The 20,122-nt window shown below is 37.4% G+C and overlaps 1 protein-coding gene across 1 annotated transcript; it reads left to right on the top strand.

Moving 5' to 3' along the window:
* Nucleotides 1–10,966: 10,966 nt before the first annotated feature.
* cdk7 (cyclin-dependent kinase 7) lies at nt 10,967–17,155 on the top strand. The gene is made up of 12 exons (XM_073840935.1): nt 10,967–11,098; nt 11,261–11,320; nt 11,470–11,503; nt 11,586–11,653; nt 11,745–11,813; nt 12,442–12,552; nt 13,140–13,258; nt 13,371–13,470; nt 14,868–14,954; nt 15,596–15,745; nt 15,838–15,982; nt 16,903–17,155. The coding sequence occupies exons 1-12, from the start codon at nt 11,033–11,035 to the stop codon at nt 16,929–16,931; spliced, it is 1,038 nt and encodes a 345-aa protein (XP_073697036.1). The 5' UTR covers nt 10,967–11,032; the 3' UTR covers nt 16,932–17,155.
* The last annotated feature ends 2,967 nt before the right edge of the window (nt 17,156–20,122 follow it).

Consider the following 20,122-nt stretch of genomic DNA (forward strand, 5'->3'; position numbering starts at 1 on the left):
ACACAACCCATAAAGACATGTGACATTTGGATGTGAGATGTAATGCGACGCGTACATTTCTCTAAACTGAAACTAACCTGATTTTCACCGCTGATAGTGAGGAGCGGCCTGATCGCTGCTTCATTCCACTTTGCACGTATTTTTTCCGTCATGAAGAGTCGCAGGGTAAAGTGCCTGAATCAGCGCGCATTGTGAAAGGGGCTTTACTAAAGCAACAGTTACGTAGCTACTGCATTCAGTGTTTGAAAAAGAAAAAAAAACATTAATGATCATTCTGAAATATCCTGTTGAGTATCACCAAGCCACAGCAGGCTAGGCTCTGGGCTAGTGCTGCCTTCATGTGATATGGGAAAGATGATGCTTTCCACTTGTGAAGTCGAAATTACCAGTGTGTCGTGTTCAGGTGCTTTTGTTGTCGTAGTGAAGAGAAACATGGCGGACTCGGAATTAGAGTTCAATTACTCGTTGATAGAGAGTTTGGGCTACGGGCTGGGTCATCTCCTGGTCCCAGTATATCATGCTGTCACTGGCGTACACTACAGACCGAATATAAAATAACATGAGAAAATTGCCTCCTTCAGAACACTGTACCGCACAGCACCCTACTGGAGGCGAGCCACGACGAGCTAGCATCTTCTCTTAACGGTATTTTTAAAGACAACACTACGTATAAATAGCGGCGTTATTACAATTCTTTATGCCCCAGCATTATGGGGGCTACAAACTAACCAACTAACTAACCAACTAAACAGCAGAAAACGTTTAACATCATGCAATGCTTATCATTCAGTATAGTTTCGTTGCTGTCCGCCATGTTGAAAGGTCAAAGTTTATCCCATCTCGGCAGCTCGGGTATCATAAAAAATTTCGAGCTTTCCAGTGGAAATTACAACGTGAGTGGGTGTTCATGTGCAATTTCGATGTAGGATTTTGGTATTTACCATAATTACGATAGCACATGAAGGCAGCATAGGCTACAGCAATGGTTCTCAATCCTGGTCCTGGGGGACCCCTGCTCTGCACATTTTGCATGTCTCTCTTATTTAACACACCTGACTGAGATCATTAGCTCATTAGTTCAGCTCATGGATCTCTCTCCTCATGAGCTGATGATCTCAATCAGGTGTGTTAAATAAGAGAGACATGCAAAATGTGCAGAGCAGGGGTCCCCCAGGACCAGGATTGAGAACCACTGGGCTACAGCATACATGACCATAGTTGTGGTTGGCTTGGATGTGCGTCACTCAGAAAACAACAGGCCAATCAGAAGAGAGGCTCATGAATATTAATTAGATGGGCCAAAATCGACCTGTTCTTGTCATGATCGGGGCTGTGGGTTTTCCCTCAGCCACCTGAGGTCGCTGTGCTGGCACTGCACTCCCCTTATCGTTCACGTCTGTCTTGTCATTTGCACTGATTTCACTCACAGCTGTTCACTATCTGGACTCTGTATAAGAACACTCACTCTCCATTCTGTTTTCATGGCTGCATTGTCTTTTGTCTTGTGTGTTAATTTGTGTTCTTGAATTCCCTGGACTTTGACCGTGTTCTTGATTTTGTTATTTTGTGTTTCAGTTTATGTTCAGTTTGTGCCGTGTTGGCCTTTTGGTTTATGTTTATTTGTGTTTTGTTATATTAAAGTCTCTCCCCTGCATTTGGACCCAGACCTCCCTTACTCACCCGTGACAGAATGCAGCCATCACAAATGGGTCCAGCGGGGAAGAAATTTTTTTTGAGGCGGCGGTCGGGGCAGTGACCATTCCCTCTGCTCCCAAGACGGAGGGGATGTCCTTTGAGGCGGCGTCGGCAGCGCGCTTTGAATATATCTACGCCTGCCTGGCGATAGATGCCCGTGTCGCCGAGGATTTGCGAAGGCGCCCCTTCTTTGCGGTGGGGGTGGAGACGGAGTTTCGTGGGAAGGCGGCGGCTTCCACTTTCTCTGTTCCTGACGCGGAGACAACCGCGCTCTCAGTCCCTGACGCGGAGGCGGCCGCGCTCTCTGTTCCTGAGGCAGAGACAACTGCACTCTCTGTTCCTGAGGCAGAGACAAGTGCACTCTCTGTTCCTGACGCAGAGACAACTGCACTCTCTGTTCCTGACGCAGAGACAACTGCACTCTCTGTTCCTGACGCAGAGACAACTGCACTCTCTGTTCCTGACGCAGAGACAACTGCACTCTCTGTTCCTGACGCAGAGACAACTGCACTCTCTGTTCCTGACGCAGAGACGACTGCACTCTCTGTTCCTGACGCAGAGACGACTGCACTCTCTGTTCCTGGCACGGAGGCGGCTGCGCGCTCTGTTCCTGATGGCGAGGCGACTGCACTCTCTGTTCCTGACGCAGAGACGACTGCACTCTCTGTTCCTGACGCAGAGACGACTGCACTCTCTGTTCCTGACGCAGAGACAACTGCGTTCTCTGTTCCTGACGCGGAGGCGGCTGCGCGCTCTGTTCCTGACGCGGAGGCGGCTGCGCGCTCTGTTCCTGACGCGGAGGCGGCTGCGAGCTCTGTTCCTGACGCGGAGGCGGCTGCGCGCTCTGTTCCTGACGCAGAGACGACTGCACTCTCTGTTCCTGACGCAGAGACGACTGCACTCTCTGTTCCTGACGCAGAGACGACTGCACTCTCTGTTCCTGACGCAGAGACGACTGCACTCTCTGTTCCTGACGCAGAGACGACTGCACTCTCTGTTCCTGACGCAGAGACAACTGCGTTCTCTGTTCCTGACGCGGAGGCGGCTGCGCGCTCTGTTCCTGACGCAGAGACAACTGCACTCTCTGTTCCTGACGCAGAGACGACTGCACTCTCTGTTCCTGACGCAGAGACGACTGCACTCTCTGTTCCTGACGCAGAGACGACTGCACTCTCTGTTCCTGACGCAGAGACAACTGCGTTCTCTGTTCCTGACGCAGAGACGACTGCGCTCTCTGTTCCTGACGCAGAGACAACTGCGTTCTCTGTTCCTGACGCGGAGGCGGCTGCGCGCTCTGTTCCTGACGCGGAGGCGGCTGCGCGCTCTGTTCCTGACGCAGAGACGACTGCACTCTCTGTTCCTGACGCAGAGACGACTGCACTCTCTGTTCCTGACGCAGAGACAACGGCACTCTCTGTTCCTGACGCAGAGACGACTGCACTCTCTGTTCCTGACGCACTCCCCTTATCGTTCACGTCTGTCTTGTCATTTGCACTGATTTCACTCACAGCTGTTCACTATCTGGACTCTGTATAAGAACACTCACTCTTCATTCCGTTTTCATGGCTGCATTGTCTTCTGTCTTGTGTGTTAATTTGTGTTCTTGAATTCCCTGGACTTTGACCGTGTTCTTGATTTTGTTATTTTGTGTTTCAGTTTATGTTCAGTTTGTGCCGTGTTGGCCTTTTGGTTTATGTTTATTTGTGTTTTGTTATATTAAAGTCTCTCCCCTGCATTTGGACCCAGACCTCCCTTACTCACCTGTGACAGTTCTTGACAGAGCTCCTAAAAAAGGAGCTGTAAAAATATATTGAGATGGATTTTGGCACTTATACTGCAGATATATATTCTTAAGGACATAAACAACTAAAATAAACCTCCAGAAATGTGTACAATATGGGACCTTTAACAATTTTCATTTTTGGGTGAACTATCCCTTTAAAGGAAAACAGAACAATTGCAACTATGATCATTAATAAATACTAAGCCCAATGATTTAAAATTTAGCTTAAGCCCAAATGTAGTTTAAGTTTAAGAATACAAAACAATTGTAGTTGCAAGATCCTCCTAAAGGGGTCATCAGATGCAAAACTAACTTTTACATGTTGTTTGAACATTAATGTGTGTTGGCACTTGGTGTATACAACCACCCTACAATGATAAAAATCCACCCAGTGGTAATTTTTTAATCTTTAAAAGTAGCTTCTTGTCGTTGTGATGGCACACAGTTGATTGACATGAGCGTCTTACCTTAGACCCGCCCTCACCGAGCTGAAACTTTCGTTTTCAAAAGGAAAGCGCTGATTCCGATCTACATATGCATTTATGTTTGTGTGAATCATTCGTGATGCAGCTTCACCCACGGCAGAAGTGAGTATAACGCCGGTTTCACACTGCACGCGTAAGCAGGACGTAAGCAGAGCAGAAGCAGCGCGCATCCATTTTGCTTTCACACTGGCAGCGTTTGTCGCGCGCAGCTGAACTGCAGCTTGTGTAGTGCAAATGAGTATCGTTCATTCGGTCATGCATTTCAGGTGTTCTCCGACAACTGTCTGTCATGTGCATTGAATTGTGATACGGTTGTATGTTGTAGATTTAAGTAGCAAATGAGAAACGCTAAAATATTGAATATATTTTTAGACAAAGGTCTTAAAGGTCTTAATGATTACCAGTTTGGTTTAAGATAATTAAAGCAACAGTTTTTCAATAACGAAAAAAATGTGTAAAAGTATGGTATATGGGGTACAAATTGCCCCTGCTGTTGGGGCTAAAGGCACAGTAATTTACAAGATAAGTAATAGATGACTGATTTTTTACATTTGTTGACATGACATGGTTAGATTCATATGGTATATATCATATTTTTTATGGTGGTTGTCCAACTTTGAGATAATCACCACGTTTATAATGAAACCATTATATTTAAAAACGTAATAAATATAGTTATTTATTCTTGTATTTATCAAAACAAGCAGAAAATAGTACAAACTTTGCTAACGTGATTGTTTTGAACAAGTAGGCCAACTTAGACATTATTTACAAAAAAGTACATTATTTTTGCTGGTGAGCCTTTTAAACCGTGATTGTGATGCATGTGATGCATGATTTTATGGTGAAATTGTTATTTTTCATGTTAATTTCATGTTAATCAAGTCAGTTTTGATCAATAACACTGTGCACTATGCACTGTGGCTTTAATCCAGCGTAAGCGGCGCAGCAAAAATAGACTCGGCGCCAAAACGATCGCGGCACTGACGCTTCTTCTCCGCTCCTGCTACGCGCTGCCGCGCCGTTCCTGCGTGCGGTGTGAATGATATAATCTGTTAACATGTGTGCCGAAAAAAATACGCGCTGCTTATGTCCTGCTTACGCGTGCAGTGTGAAACCGGTGTAAGGGTTTTTTATGCATCTTTGCAAATGGCCTTTCTTAATAATGTGTTTGTTGGCAAGTTTCGCCGATAAACGTGGCTAAATGCAGTTAAACGCAGCTAAATGACCTAAAGTAAACATTACAGTTCATAAGCCCTCAGCAGAGAGGGGCGGGGCGAGCAGAGCTCATTTGCATTTAAAGGGCCCATGCGATGAAATGAGCTGATATTTTGCAGAGCTGATTTTGACAAGGTAATAGGGTGTTTTTTACACTTCTATTGAGAATTTTTAACTAAGGTATATTAGAGACTTTTCATTAAGACCCTAAAGAATCATATGAACTTGTGGAAAATGGGCATCCGATGACCCCTTTAAGTAGATTGTTCATTGCTGCTTTCAATAAATGTGACCCTGGTCCACAAAACCAGTTATAAGTGTCAATTTTTTTAAATTGAGATTTATACATCATCTGAAAGTTCAATAAATAAGCTATCCATTGATGTATGGTTTGTTAGGCTTTGTATCTTTGGCTGAGATACAAAACTATTTGAAAATCTGGATTCTGAGGGGGGGGGGAAAAATCTAAATATTGAGAAATTTGCCTTTAAAGTTGTCCAAATAAAGTTCTAGCAATGCATATTACTAATCAAAAAATATTTTTTGATATATTCACGGTGGGAAATTTACAAAATATCTTCATGGAACATGATCTTTACTTAATATCCTAACAATTCTTGGCATAAAAGAAAAATGGATCATTTTGACCTATACAGTGTATTGTTGGCTATTGCTACAAATATACCCATGCTACTTAGGACTGGTTTTGTGGTCCGGTCACAAATATGTGTACTTTTAAATAAATTTACTTTTAAATATGTGTACTTTTAAATAAATTTTATTACATGTATTTTGCTTTATATTTAGAGCACTGACTAAATCAAACAAATGCGCTGCATCTCTCATTTCAAATGAGGCCAGTCTGATACAGCTGATACTTAATGAGTCACTGATGTTTCTCAAGCAAATTACTGGCTGTAGTTTAAAATCATTACTATTTTGCACTATATAGTTTTAGTTCTCATCAATCAAAAACTCACTTCTTCACTATTGGGTGGTGTTTTCATTATAAACCCCGCCAGAAATCATTCTGTAATTTGGGGCCATTGGGTTTAGCAGCAGTTAAGAAAATTTATCTGATGGGGTTAGTGCACAAAACCACAAATGTGTTTATCAAAGTCAGAGGAAGTGGGCGTCTTCATAAGAACAGAGCTTGTGCTAACCACTTCCTGTTGAGATGGGAAACTTCTGATGGCGATAGAAGGCATACAGTAAACAAGTCAAACAAAAAGGTATCTAAGGGGGGTTAGGTTTTAGAAGAACAACCGTGTTAAAATTACACCTTCGCACAGTCTGTTAAACTTATCAACTTGTATGATCAAGATACCAAAAAAAGGAAAAAGAAAAATTGTGCAATCGTACGTGATTGTGTCAATATAAGAATAACAGTGCAGTCACATGCTGATTGAATATTCATTGTGAACTGAAGTCTAAATGTTATGTTTCTGCAGTGTTGAGCCTGAGTTTTAAAATTAATAAATCTACAAAAATCAGTTATTTTTGTATCAGTTAACTGCCCTTTATACAAAAATATAATTAGAATCAGCAGAAATTGTTTTTGATATGTACATTTTCTCCTTTCCACATGTACAGTGTGTGAAAAAATAATGGAAAGAAAGAGTAAACATGACTCCATTTGATTCAATAATGGCACATAATGTACATGGCTTAGGTTAGGTTATGTTTTAAACTGGATACTAGTTTGTTAGTGTTTAGTAACTAAAGCTGTTTATTAAAATGCATATAGTGCAAAGGAAATTAGATGCTCCTTTTTTGCATTGACAACAGCGCCCTCTGCAGGAATCAATTGTGACCCTGGACCACAAAACCAGTCATAAGTAGCACGGGTATGTTTGTTGCAATAGCCAAAAAATACATTGTATGGGTCAAAATGATCGATTTTTCTTTTATGCCAAAAATCATTAGGGGATTAAGTAAAGATGATGTTCCATTAAGATGTTTTGTAAATTTTCTACCGTAAATATATCAAAACGTATTTTTTGATTAGTAACATGCATTGCTAAGAACTTAATTTAGACAAATTTAAAGGCGATTTTCTCAATATTTAGATTTTTTTGCACCCTCAGATTCCAGATTTTCAAATAGTTGTGTCTCTAGGACAAATGTGACCCTAGACCACCAAACCAGTCATAGTGGTCTATTTTTAAATTGAGATTTATGCATATTTATAAATAAACTTTCCATTGATGTATTTGTTAGGATAGTACAATATTTGGCCGAGATACAGCTATTTGAAAATCTGAAAAATCTAAATACTGAGAAAATAGCCTTTAAAGTTGTCCAAATGAAGTTCTTAGCAATGTATATTAATCAAAAATTAAGTTTTGATATTATTATGGTAGGAAACTTACGAAAATTTCTTCAAGGAATATGATCTTTACTTAATATTCTAATGATTTTTGGCATTAAAGAAAAATCGATAATTTTGACCCAAGCAATGTATTTTTGGCTATTGCCATAATATACCTGTGCCACTTAAGACTGGTTTTGTGGTCCAGGGTCACAAATATTGTCCTATCCTAAAAAAACACATGGAAAGCTTATTTTTCAGCTTTCATAAAAATTACTGGTGGTCCAGGCAGGGTCACAATTGATAGATTAATCTATTATTACTCATGACATATTAAAAATGAATCATGAGAAAATTTGATTTATAATTAAGGATTTGCTTATGAAACAATTCGTCAGTGAAGTCAGGGCCCTCAATAAGGCAAGGCAAGGCAAGGCAAGTTTATTTATATAGCACATTTCATACACAATGGTAATTCAAAGTGCTGTACATAAAAAGGAATTAAAATCAAATAGCATAAAAAATTTAAAATAATAATCACAACAATAAAAACAAAATTAAGAACATTTAAGATGATTTAAAAAAAAGAAAAGAAAATGATTTCAAATTAATTAATACAGTAAAATGATTATGCATAAAATAATGCAAACTGTTCGGACGTAGCACAGTGCTCATTCAATAAATGCACAACTAAACAGGTGAGTTTTGAGTCTGCATTTAAATGTGGCTAATGTATTAGCACATCTGATCTCTTCTGGAAGCTGATTCCAACTGCGGGCGGCATAATAGCTAAAAGCGGATTCCCCTTGTTTTGTGTGAACCCTTGATATTACTAACTGACTCGATCCTAGTGATCTGAGTTGTCTGTTAGGTTTATATTCAGTGAGCATATCTGCAATGTATGTAGGTCCTAGGCCATTGAGTGCTTTATAAACAAGTAAAAGTACTTTAAAATCTATCCTAAACATAACTGGAAGCCAGTGTAAGGACCTAAGGACTGGTGTAATATGCTCTGATTTTTTGGTTCTAGTCAGAATCCTGGCAGCAGCGTTCTGTATGAGCTGCAGCTGTCTAATGGTCTTCTTGGGAAGGCCGGTGAGGAGACCATTACAATAGTCCACCCTGCTGGTGATAAAGGCATGAACAAGTTTCTCCAAATCTTGACGGGAAACAAAACATCTAATTCTTGCAATGTTTTTAAGATGATAGTATGCTGATTTAGTTACTGCTTTAACATGACTACTGAAACTGAGGTCTGACTCCAGAATCACACCCAGATTCTTGACTTGATTTTTTGTTTTTTGACCCCTAGTGTCAAGGTACGCATTTACCTTATGAACTTCATCTTTGTTTCCAAATGCAATGACTTCCATTTTCTCCTTGTTTAACTGTAAAAAGTTTTGGCACATCCAACTGTTAATTTCATCAATGCATTGGCAGAGAGAGTCAATGGGGCTGTAGTCATTTGGCGATAAGGCTAGGTAAATCTGGGTATCATCTGCATAGCTGTGATATGCAATTTTGTTCTTTCTCATTATTTGACTTAGTGGGAGCATATACAGGCTGAACAACAGCGGCGCTAGAATTGAGCCTTGTGGGACTCCGCATGTCATGGACGTCCACTTAGACTTATGCTCTCCTATACTCACATAATAGCCTCTCCCTTCTAGGTATGACCTGAACCAATTTAGAACCATCCCAGAAAGCCCGACCCAGTTTTCCAGTCTATCTAGCAGAATGTTGTGATCGACAGTGTCGAACGCAGCACTGAGATCTAGTAATACCAGCACTGATATTTTGCCAGAATCTGAATTTAGGCGAATATCATTTATTATCTTTATGAGCGCTGTCTCTGTGCTATGATGTTGTCTGAAGCCAGATTGGAAGTGGTCCAGGTATCCATTTGAGTTTATGTAGTGATTCAGCTGATTGAAAACAACCTTTTCAATAATCTTTCCTATAAAAGGAAGATTTGATATTGGTCTATAGTTGCTCAATATGGTGTTATCAAGATTTTTCTTTTTCAGAAGGGGCTTAACGGCTGCAGTTTTCAGGGAGTTTGGAAAAGTCCCAGAAAGAAGTGAGGTGTTCACCACTTTTAAAAGATCTGCTTCTAAACAGCTAAGCACACTTTTGAAAAAAGATGTAGGAAGTGTGTCAAGGGGGCAGGTTGACGATTTGAGGTGCTGTACTGTTTCTTCCAAAATGTTGCTATCTATTTCTTCAAAAGTAGACATAATGACTTCTTTTTGAAATTGCGGTCGAATCTGTCTGACCTCTGCATAACTTGAGGATGTGGTAATTGTCTTTCTGATATTATTGATCTTCTCAGAAAAGAAGGAAGCAAACTCATCGCACTTTCTGTCAGAGAGCAGTTCACTAGGGATCTGACTAGGGGGGTTTGTTAGTCTCTCAACGGTAGCAAAAAGAGTGCGAGTGTTGTTTAAGTTGCTGTTTATAAGGTTTGAGAAGAATGTTTGTCTAGCTTTACTTAGTTCAACATTGAAAGCATGAAGGCTGTCTTTATAGATGCTATAGTGAATTTCAAGTTTTGTCTTCCGCCACATCCGCTCAGCTTTTCTGCATTGTCTTTTTATTATCTGTACTGCTGTTGATTTTCTCCACGGTGATTTCTGTCCAATTATCTTTCTGTTTTTTATAGGTGCAATGTCATCAATAAGCTTGGGAGCTGCAAAATGCCTGCAATTATTTAAAATAAACTACAATATATAAAATGCTAAACCTTCTGAAAATGTGCAACATACTATTTCTTAAATATTTTAGAAATTTAGCAAAAAAAAATTTTTTAATTTTGAGAAGCAAAAATAGCACCATTTTCTATATTAGTCACAAAACTGCATTATACAAAAGCTAAAATGTAAATTATTTGTTTGTTGATAAAAAAATTATCAAAGTATTAAAATCGGTCATATATTTTCTACATTATTAAATAATTAAAAAAATATATATTATAACGGAACCGTGCAGCATCAATTCCCATGCAATTCAATTTGACATGTGACCCTGGACCACAAAACCAGTCATAAGGGTCAATTTTTTGAAACTGAGATTTATACATCATCTGAAAGCTGAATAAATAGGCTATTTGGTCGGGATACAACTGTTTGAAAATCTGAAAGGTTGTAAAAAATCTAAATATATTATTTATATCACGTTTAAAATCGTCCAAATGAAGTGCTTAGCAATGCATATTACTAATCAAAAATTAAGTTTTAATATATTTACGGTAGAACACTTACAAAATATCTTCATGGCCATCATCTTTACTTAATATCCTAATGATTTTGGCATAAAAGAAAAATAGATAATTTTGACCAATACAATGTATTTTTGACTATTGCTACAAATATATTCGTGCTACTTAAGACTGGTTTTGTGGCCCAGGGTCACATATCTAACCAGCAAAGAATTTGTAGTCGTTTCCACTTCTGGGACTTTTATTTGACCCGGAAGTATAAATTGCTCTTTAATACCGAACGAAGTGTGCCTTCACAAAGAGGAGTTTTTCAGTTATCAGTCATGGCATTAGACGTCAAGTCCAGATCGAAGCGCTATGAAAAGCTAGACTTTCTGGGCGAAGGACAGGTAAACGACATAACTTTGATATCTCTGAGCTGTCGTTGTTTGGTTTAACAGAGCAGCTCGTAATTTTTAGTCTGTATACTCAAACAGCTCTTGCAGGTGCATGTTAATCGTACATTTTATTAGCGCATAGTGCCATTAATGCATTGCACCATTATCTTGCAGTTTGCCACTGTGTACAAGGCAAGAGACAAAACCACAAACACTATTGTTGCTATCAAAAAGGTAAGACAGATTGTTGAAAACCATCACATTTGATCAAATTCGCTTGCTTCACTATCTTGTGGTACTAGGTAGTGGAATATTTTTCTACAGATTTTATTTTCATCTTTCTTCAGTGCCTTCATGTTAAAAGGTGAATTTCTTGTTTGCAGATAAAAGTGGGGCACAGAACAGAAGCCAAAGATGGTGCGTTTTGGATCTGTCTTTATTATATTTTGGTGTAATCGTTTTAATTTGAGTATTCCACTATATGTATTTTGTTATCCAGGCATCAACAGAACAGCTCTTCGAGAGATTAAATTGTTGCAGGAACTCAGTCATCCGAACATTATTGGTGTAAGTCGTGTCTGTATTTATATAAAACTTTCATGCACTGTTGTTGCTTATGTGCTAATACTGACAATATTGAGCCTGTGTTTTCTCTCAGCTCCTGGATGCTTTTGGACACAAGTCTAACATCAGTCTTGTCTTTGACTTCATGGAGACAGATCTCGAGGTGATGACTTGGCACTTGGACATTTATAGTTCACTTCAACAACAAACCTATCACAGAGCAAAACTATTAAGAATTACAAACACGTCCATGTCAACAACACAATATGTGACCCGGGACCACAAAACCAGTCATAAGGTTAAATTTTACAAAACTGAGATATATACATCATATGAAAGCTCAATAAATAAGCTTTCTATTGATGTATAGTTTGTTAGGACAGGACAATATTTGGCCGAGATACATCTATTTGAAAATCTGGAATATAAGGGTGCAAAAAAATCAAAATACTGAGAAAATCACCTTTAAAGTTGTCCAAATTAAGTTCTTAACAATGCATATTACTAATCAAAAATTACATTTTGATAGGTTTACAGTAGGAATTTTACAAAAAATCTTAACGGAACATGATCTTTACATAATTTCCTAATGATTTTTGACATAAAAGAAAAATCAATAATTTTGACCCATACAATGTATTTTTGGCTATTGCTACAAATATACCCCAGCGACTTAAGACTGGTTTTGTGGTCCAGGGTCACATATAAGTATGATGTTTATTCCTCCTAACTGTGTGGTCATATCCCACTTAAAGAGTTAATGTAAGTAGTTGTATTGTGGTGTGTTTCAGGTGATCATAAAGGACACCAGTCTTGTATTGACGCCAGCCAATATAAAGGCATACATCCTAATGACGTTACAAGGTCTGGAATACATGCACGATCACTGGATCCTGCACAGGGTGAGACATTAGGATATCTTCTCAATGTGTTCTGAATTATGTAAATCAAAAGTTTGGGGTCAGTAAGATTTTTGTAAAACAAATAATGCTTTTCATTTAACAGGTGTGCGTTAAAATGACTAAAATCATTTATAATGTTACAAAATGTTTCTATTTCAGAAAAGAACTTTTGAACTTTTCAAATAATTTCAAATAATCCTTTAAAAAGTACCACGGTTTACACAAAAATATTAAGCAACACAACTGTTTTCAACATCAGTAATCCCCCCCCCCCACCCCCCCCAAATATCTTGAGCAGCAAAACAGCATAGTTTTGACGATCATGTGAGACTCAAGATTGGGGTAATATTAAAATATACGTTATTTAAAGTTGTAATAACATTTCACAATATTACCGTTTTACTGTATTTTTTTAAATTAAATAAATGCAGTCTTGGTGAGCATAAGTGATGAGTTCTTTCAAAAACATTTTTAAAAAATCGAATCGACCACAAACTTTTGAATGGTCTTGACTTAAACCCCAAAAAAGTCCTGAGGAAAAAAAGAATCACGCCATTTTCTGACATCATTATTGTTTCTTTTATTAGGATCTGAAACCTAATAATTTGCTGCTGGATGAAAATGGAGTCCTGAAGCTGGCTGATTTTGGCTTAGCCAAAGCGTTTGGAAGCCCAAACCGAGTGTATACACATCAAGTTGTTACAAGGTTTGTAAACGCGTTTGATTATTCTCTGTTGATCTTTTACAGTAGTACTTGGATCTTCTTTATTATGCTATTGTTTCATTTATTCATATTATTGTTGCGTGGTATTTCTCAGATGGTATCGTGCCCCGGAGCTGCTCTTCGGTGCCAGGATGTACGGTGTGGGTGTGGACATGTGGGCAGTTGGCTGCATTCTTGCAGAGCTTTTACTCAGAGTGAGTATCTGACTTTATCCGCTTTTTTTGTAAAACCATTTGGCTCGTTTGAATACCTGTTATAATTAGGTAAACTTATATAGTAGTGAACAGAACTACAACAAATACAAATTTGTGTGTTCTGATTAGGGTTGTAACGATTCCTCGATTCTATTCGATTAAAAAAAATCCTCGATTGCATTTTGCCCGTGTCGAGTAATTGGCAAAATACCAGAAGTGGTGCATTCTACATATTAAACCCGTTTAAAATGATAATAAAGCATAGTGCTATTAAAAATTCGCACACACTACGATTCAATTGAAAAAAAAAAAAAAAAATATATATATATATATATATATATATATATATATATATATATATGCATGCAAGGTTTAAAATATGCGCTTTAATTAATTGCATGCATGTAGGTTATTTTTGTGCGTCTCAGATCTCTGCGTGTGATTTGTGAGTATTGGTTTATAATAACGTTTATCTGGGAACCCAACATGTGCTATTTCATCAGATTTGTAAGGTACATCTCATCAGTACATCTCTATATGCTAACTGTTCATTGGGATTTCAAAATAAAAGTTTAAACCCTCGCCCCGAGTTTACACGTTTTGATGTCCACATATTCTACAAATTACAGTGCCTGCAGCATTTCTGTCATAAAGAAATGGCCATATATTAAAGATTAAGTGGACATTTGAATTAAATGATTGTTGAGTCAATATTAAACAAGGATTAAACAAATATTAAAGTTTAAAAACACAATCGTCAGGCTGTTGGCACCCTCTGCAGGCATTTGTTATAATGCATAATGTACATTAGCTTTACTGTTTATAATACATTATGTATTTGAACAGTTTTGTTCAATAAAACCATATGACTACTTGCTTTTGTTATTGCCTCATTGCTATTATATATGTACTTAAGTCATTTTAAAGGCTATTGTTAACTTGGGTCTATTTTATTACTACAAAAAGAAATTATTACAATTATCCGATTACTCGATTAATCGTTAGAATAATTGACAGATTACTCGATTACCAAAATAATCGATAGTGACAGCCCTAGTTCTGATTTGTTTGAATCACAAACAAACAAATCGTGATGGTATTTGTATGACTAAAAATAGAAAAAGTATCAAGAGGTTGATTACATTGGTCAGTGAACTAGTTTTATGTAATTTATGTCAAGGTAAGTTCAAGGTTTTCTCTCTTTTTTTTTTTTTTGTTCATTTTGTGTTCATATGAGAAAAAAAAAGATATGTGCTATTATAAAGTTGCAATTACCTTTTTTTTTTTTTTTTTTTTTATCCCATGGTAGAAAAAAGTTTCCAGATCGATTAGACTAACTTTAATGGTATCGTGATCATTAACTTTTTAAGAATGATCTGTTCTTGTTTTTTTTACAGGTGCCATTTTTAGCTGGAGATTCAGACTTGGATCAGCTGACAAAGATATTTGAAGCTTTGGGAACACCAACAGAAGAGACATGGCCTGTGAGTTGTAGTTATCTACTAAACTTGAGATACTCTACAAGTAGGGCTGGACGATTCATCGAAAAGTAATCGAAACTGAAATTCAGAACCAAAGTAATTTTCCCATGTCAGTTAGTTTTTTTTTTTTTTTTTTTTTTAATCCTGTTCATCAGTGTCAGTTTCGAAAACCGTGGACCAATCAGAAGACCACGGAGGCTGGGCAAACATTGCAAGCTTTTGTTTACAGTAGCAGGTTATCATGGCAACTTTTGTATTTGATTGCAACATGCTGGAGTAGGCATTCTGCATGGTGCTTTTTTTTTTTTTTATCCATTACTGAGTGCTGCGTCTCGCTTTTTAGATGCAAAGATGTGTTCTGTGTGAATGGCCAGTAAGAACCCAGAGTAAACACTTGCGCATATAGAGTGACAGGACAAGATTGCATGCAACAGCGATCATGGGTCAGATTCACATCTATAACTATGAGGGCAAAAAAATTGAATCATAATTCATTAATTGTAATTGAGGTAGACGTTTCAAAAACAATTCATCGATATTTTGCTTTTAAGTCATATTGTCCAGCCCTGTCTACAAGGGCACATCAATAAACATGTTAATTTGCCATATCTTTGAGGCGCTGAGAAATCTTTTTGTTGTTTCAGGGGATGTCCAGTCTTCCGGACTATGTGTCATTTAAACTATTTCCTGGCACGCCGTTGGAGCACATCTTCAGCGCGGCTGGTGATGACCTTCTGGAGCTCCTGAAGGGGTTATTCACCTTTAACCCCTGCACACGCACTACAGCTTCACAGGTGCCTGTAACTGGGTTGCAGTTTAATCAACTTAATGCTTAACGCTAATCTACTTTAGAGACACTCTGAATGAATAAATATTCTCATTCTAGGCTTTGAAGGTGAGGTATTTCAGCAATAGACCAGGACCAACCCCAGGACCACAGCTTCCCAGACCAAACTCCTCAACAGAAGTCCTGAAAGAGAAAGAAAACCTGCTGATTGGAATCAAGAGAAAACGTGACAGTATTGAACAGGGTAAAAAAAACCATGAAAAAAATACTTCATCCGATAATGCTCAGGAATGTTGTTGACCAAGGTCAGAAATTAACTTTTCCATTAAGAGGCAATATTTATAATGACCTTATTTTTATAATCACCATACTACGTTGACTTTAATATCAAATACTTAAGTTTACCCAATTACTTTAATCGATATTTTATACTGTTGTCAATAACGGTAGACTGTGTAAAATTGTATATAAATTATAAAAAACAGGTGCTCATAGGGCTGCAATATTATGACCAAAAAAAAACATTATCGTAGATTATTGCTCTTTAAATTGTCATAATGATTATTATTATTAATATCGATATAGAAAACCCTATAAAAGTATAGTTTTGGGCACATCGCAGACAAACATGTCAGTCCATGACGTTAGTCTAATCTAGCGCAAATTGATGAGGGAATTCGCAAGTGTGCACACTCCACAAAAGCTCTGCCATTTTCAGTGCTGACTAATCTAAGTGCCTCTGACTGGCCAATGCATACCTAAGTTCAACAGGATTGTGTTTAATTGGTTATAAGGCTCAACAGTGTACAAAACAGCGCATTAAAAGCAATCTGATGCACTGTGAGTGAATCTGAATGTAATTCTGATGTTCAAATTGACACTTCATTCATTTTTACATTTCATTTTAATGACAACAGCCATAATATGTTGTTTAAATATGCAGGGGCATTTCTTAACCCTTTGTCTTCAATTTATATGGCATTTTTGTTCATTTTGGTGAAGCCTTGTTCATTTCTGACCCTGGTGTTGACTCAAAAATGTGCACATGGTTTGTCTTTAAGCATATTGAGACACCAGATAGTTGTGTAAACATTGCTAAAATAAGATTTTCATAATCAAAGTTTGAAATCTAAATGTTTTTTATTTTCCTGTTCCATTTCTCAGGTACCCTTAAAAAGAAATTGGTGTTCTGAGTGACTTAGATGCCATTTTCTTCCATTGATGCTGCTGTGGTCCTGCATGAATGGCAAATGTGCTGTTCAACAGCGCATTCAACAAAGTTATGGAATTAACATATTTATGTGTCATTAGTTGAATTATTTTTTCAATTATTTTTTTTATGTACTTCAAGAAATTAAATTATAGAAAAATGTAGTTTTACCTCTTGAATCTTATTAAATTATGCACCCCACCCTTATTTATATCACTAGCGTATTCAGTAGTTTTGTTTTATTGCATTTACAAAGCATATCCACCTTTGTCTAGTGGGTGAGACTTCCGGTTCATATCTGCTCTAGGGAAATAACTAGAATAATAACAACGTGCAGTAAATGGTAAAACTGTACTACAAACCAGTGTGCTCATAATGATAATGAAGGGATAGTTCACCCAAAATGAAAATTGGATGTTTATCTGCTTACCCCCAGGGCATCCAAGATGTAGGTGACTTTGTTTCTTCAGTAGAACATAAACAAAGATTTTTAACTCAAACTGTTGCGGTCTGTTAGTCATATAATGGCAGTCAATGGGCACCAAATCTTTGAGAGTAAAAAAACATACACTGGCAAAACCAAATTAAACCCTGCGTCTTGTGACAATACATTGATGTGTTAAGACACAAAACGATCGGTCTGTGCAAGAAACTGAACTAGGGATGCTCATTTCGGTTAATTTTCCTGACCGACAACCGCTGCTCGTTATCCGAACATTAACCGTTAACTGATAAAATTAGAATAATTAGTTTAAAATAAAAATAGAATGCACGAGTATCTGTGATGATACATTAAAAATACAAGCAAATGTTTTATTTTAACGTGCAAACAGCAGCATACAGAGCAACAACAAAAACTGTATTGACATATACTTAAATTATCACGCATCAGCAGCGGTTCTGAGAACAGAGAAAATCTGAATGAAAAAAAAAAAAAGAATAATATAAATAGGCCTACACTAAATATGTATAAATTAAATAACTACCTAATTAAGATGACAAAACTAAAACACACTGAATCCTTTTATGCGCTTTGAAGAACTGTACCCGGTCTTATTCTTCTCGTCGGACATAAAAATATATAGCAGGCCAGCCAATACCTCAGTGTGCCTAGTTTTTAACATGTCCACATGCTGTACGGATAGGCAGGACCGCTGCCTGTTAACTCTTAGATCCGCGAACAAAACACCATCACAAAAACCCTTTCAATTTGCGGTTCGGGACTTCCATCCACTGTCATATGCGTGTGGAGAAGCGCGTGTTTTACAGCGTTCAGCAATAGCCAATCACAGACATGTATGTTGATTTGATTATCGCTGTGGCCAATCAGAGGAGGCTATGTTACAATCCACTCACCAACCAAAGTGCCGGTTTCAGTTTTGCTGATTTCTACACTTTCGCGAACTCTCTTATTAAAACAAAGACAGTGTTGGCATTATATAAATAAGAGATTAATTGTGCAGTGTAAAGGTTATTTTATTACTTTTTAATAACTTTATGAGATTGCGATGAACTACTCTAGGATGAGTGATAGCTTTCCAGTGATTGTAACGGGAGCGCCTATTGCGCACTTTCTAGACTCAAATTCATTCAGAATTTGAATACATTCACTCACGGATTCACTCTCTAATAACCCAATAACGCCACTTGCCATTGAGTTGCATATACTACATCTGTTTACTAAGTAAAGGTGAAGCGAAATATGTCTGTACAGCCACACTGCACGTGTCGACACGCGCGCGAGTAAACAGATAACTTACAAATAGCTTTATTTCTTTCACCATGCAGCAAGCGTAAAAAAAAAAGAATAGAAAAAAACCCTTTTAAACCGTTTAACTGATAGTAATAATCGGTTAAAATTCTTACTGTCGGTTAACGGTTAAACGGTCAATATGAGCATCCCTAAACTGAACAGTATTTATATTATTATTTACCTCTGATCCACTGCAACGCTCAACTGTTGCACGTTTACAACAGCCGGCGTGTGATGCGCCAACTTGATCTGCCATAGTAGATGCACGCGTAGAAGCAATCTCTTGCGCATATACACTACCATTCAAAAATTTGGGGTAAGTAAGACTTGTAATAGTCTTTAAAGAAGTCTCTTATGCTCATCAAGGCTGCATTTATTTGATTAAAAATACAGTAAGAAAACAGTAATATTGCTAAATGTTTTTACAATATAAAATGTTTTTTTATTTTAACATACTTTAAAATAGAATTTATTCCTGTGATGAAAAGCTGAATTCTTACTCCAGTCTTAAGTGTCACATGATCCTTCAGAAATCATTCTAATATGCTGATTTATTATTAGAATGATCAATGTTGGATAATATTTCCAAATATTTTTTGGAACCTGTGATTTTTTTTTTTTTTTTTTTTTTTTTTTTTTCCAAGGATTCTTTCATGAATAAGTTTAAAAAGTACAGTGTTTATTCAAAATATAAATATTTTATAACAATGTAAATTATTTATTATTAACTTTTAATAAACTTTTAATTATTAACTTAATACATCCTTGGTAATTAGAAGTATTAATTTCTTTAAAAAAAAAAGAAACAATAAAAATGTACAAACCTGAAACTTTTGAACTGTAGTGTACGTCACTCATTGTTTACACAGTGCATAGCGGCGGCTACTCAAAATGGTAATTACCTGTGCTTATCCTGATTCTTGCAACTGATTAAAAACTAAAAGATTACATTTCCTTGAGCGAACTCATTCAGGAGACTACGTTGCCAGAGAACGTTGACGCGCCGGCTGTTGTGAATGTGCTCAATACAGTTGAATGTTGCGGTGGTTAATACTGTTCAGTTTCTTGCGCAGACCATCATTTTGTGTCTTACCTCAATGTATCATCTCGAGCCGCAGGGTTTAATTTGTTTTTGTCTGTGTATGTTTTTTTTGACTCTCAAAACTGTGGATCCCATTGACTGCTGTTATATTACTGACAGAGTTTTTTTTTTGAGTTAAAAATCTTTGTGTTCTACTGAAGAAACAAAGTCACCTACATCTTGGATGCCCTGGGTGTAAGCAGATCAAGATCAAATTTTCATTTTTGGGTGAGCTATCCCTTTAAGATAATGCATTAAAATAATATGGTAAGAACACAGATTTGCAATATCAAACAGCAAAACAAGCTGTTTTGTACAGCTCATAATATCTGGATGCAGA

Source organism: Garra rufa, chromosome 5 (assembly GCF_049309525.1).
Source record: "Garra rufa chromosome 5, GarRuf1.0, whole genome shotgun sequence".
Lineage (NCBI taxonomy): Eukaryota > Metazoa > Chordata > Actinopteri > Cypriniformes > Cyprinidae > Garra > Garra rufa.

What these genes read in the sequence shown, in the direction of transcription:
- cdk7 (XM_073840935.1), top strand. Translation starts at nt 11,033, where the DNA reads ATGGCATTAGACGTCAAGTCCAGATCGAAGCGCTATGAAAAGCTAGAC. An exon ending in GTCATCCGAACATTATTGGT is followed by an intron (nt 11,654 to 11,744) that starts GTAAGTCGTGTC and finishes GTTTTCTCTCAG; the next exon opens with CTCCTGGATGCTTTTGGACA. An exon ending in TTGCAGAGCTTTTACTCAGA is followed by an intron (nt 13,471 to 14,867) that starts GTGAGTATCTGA and finishes TTTTTTTTACAG; the next exon opens with GTGCCATTTTTAGCTGGAGA.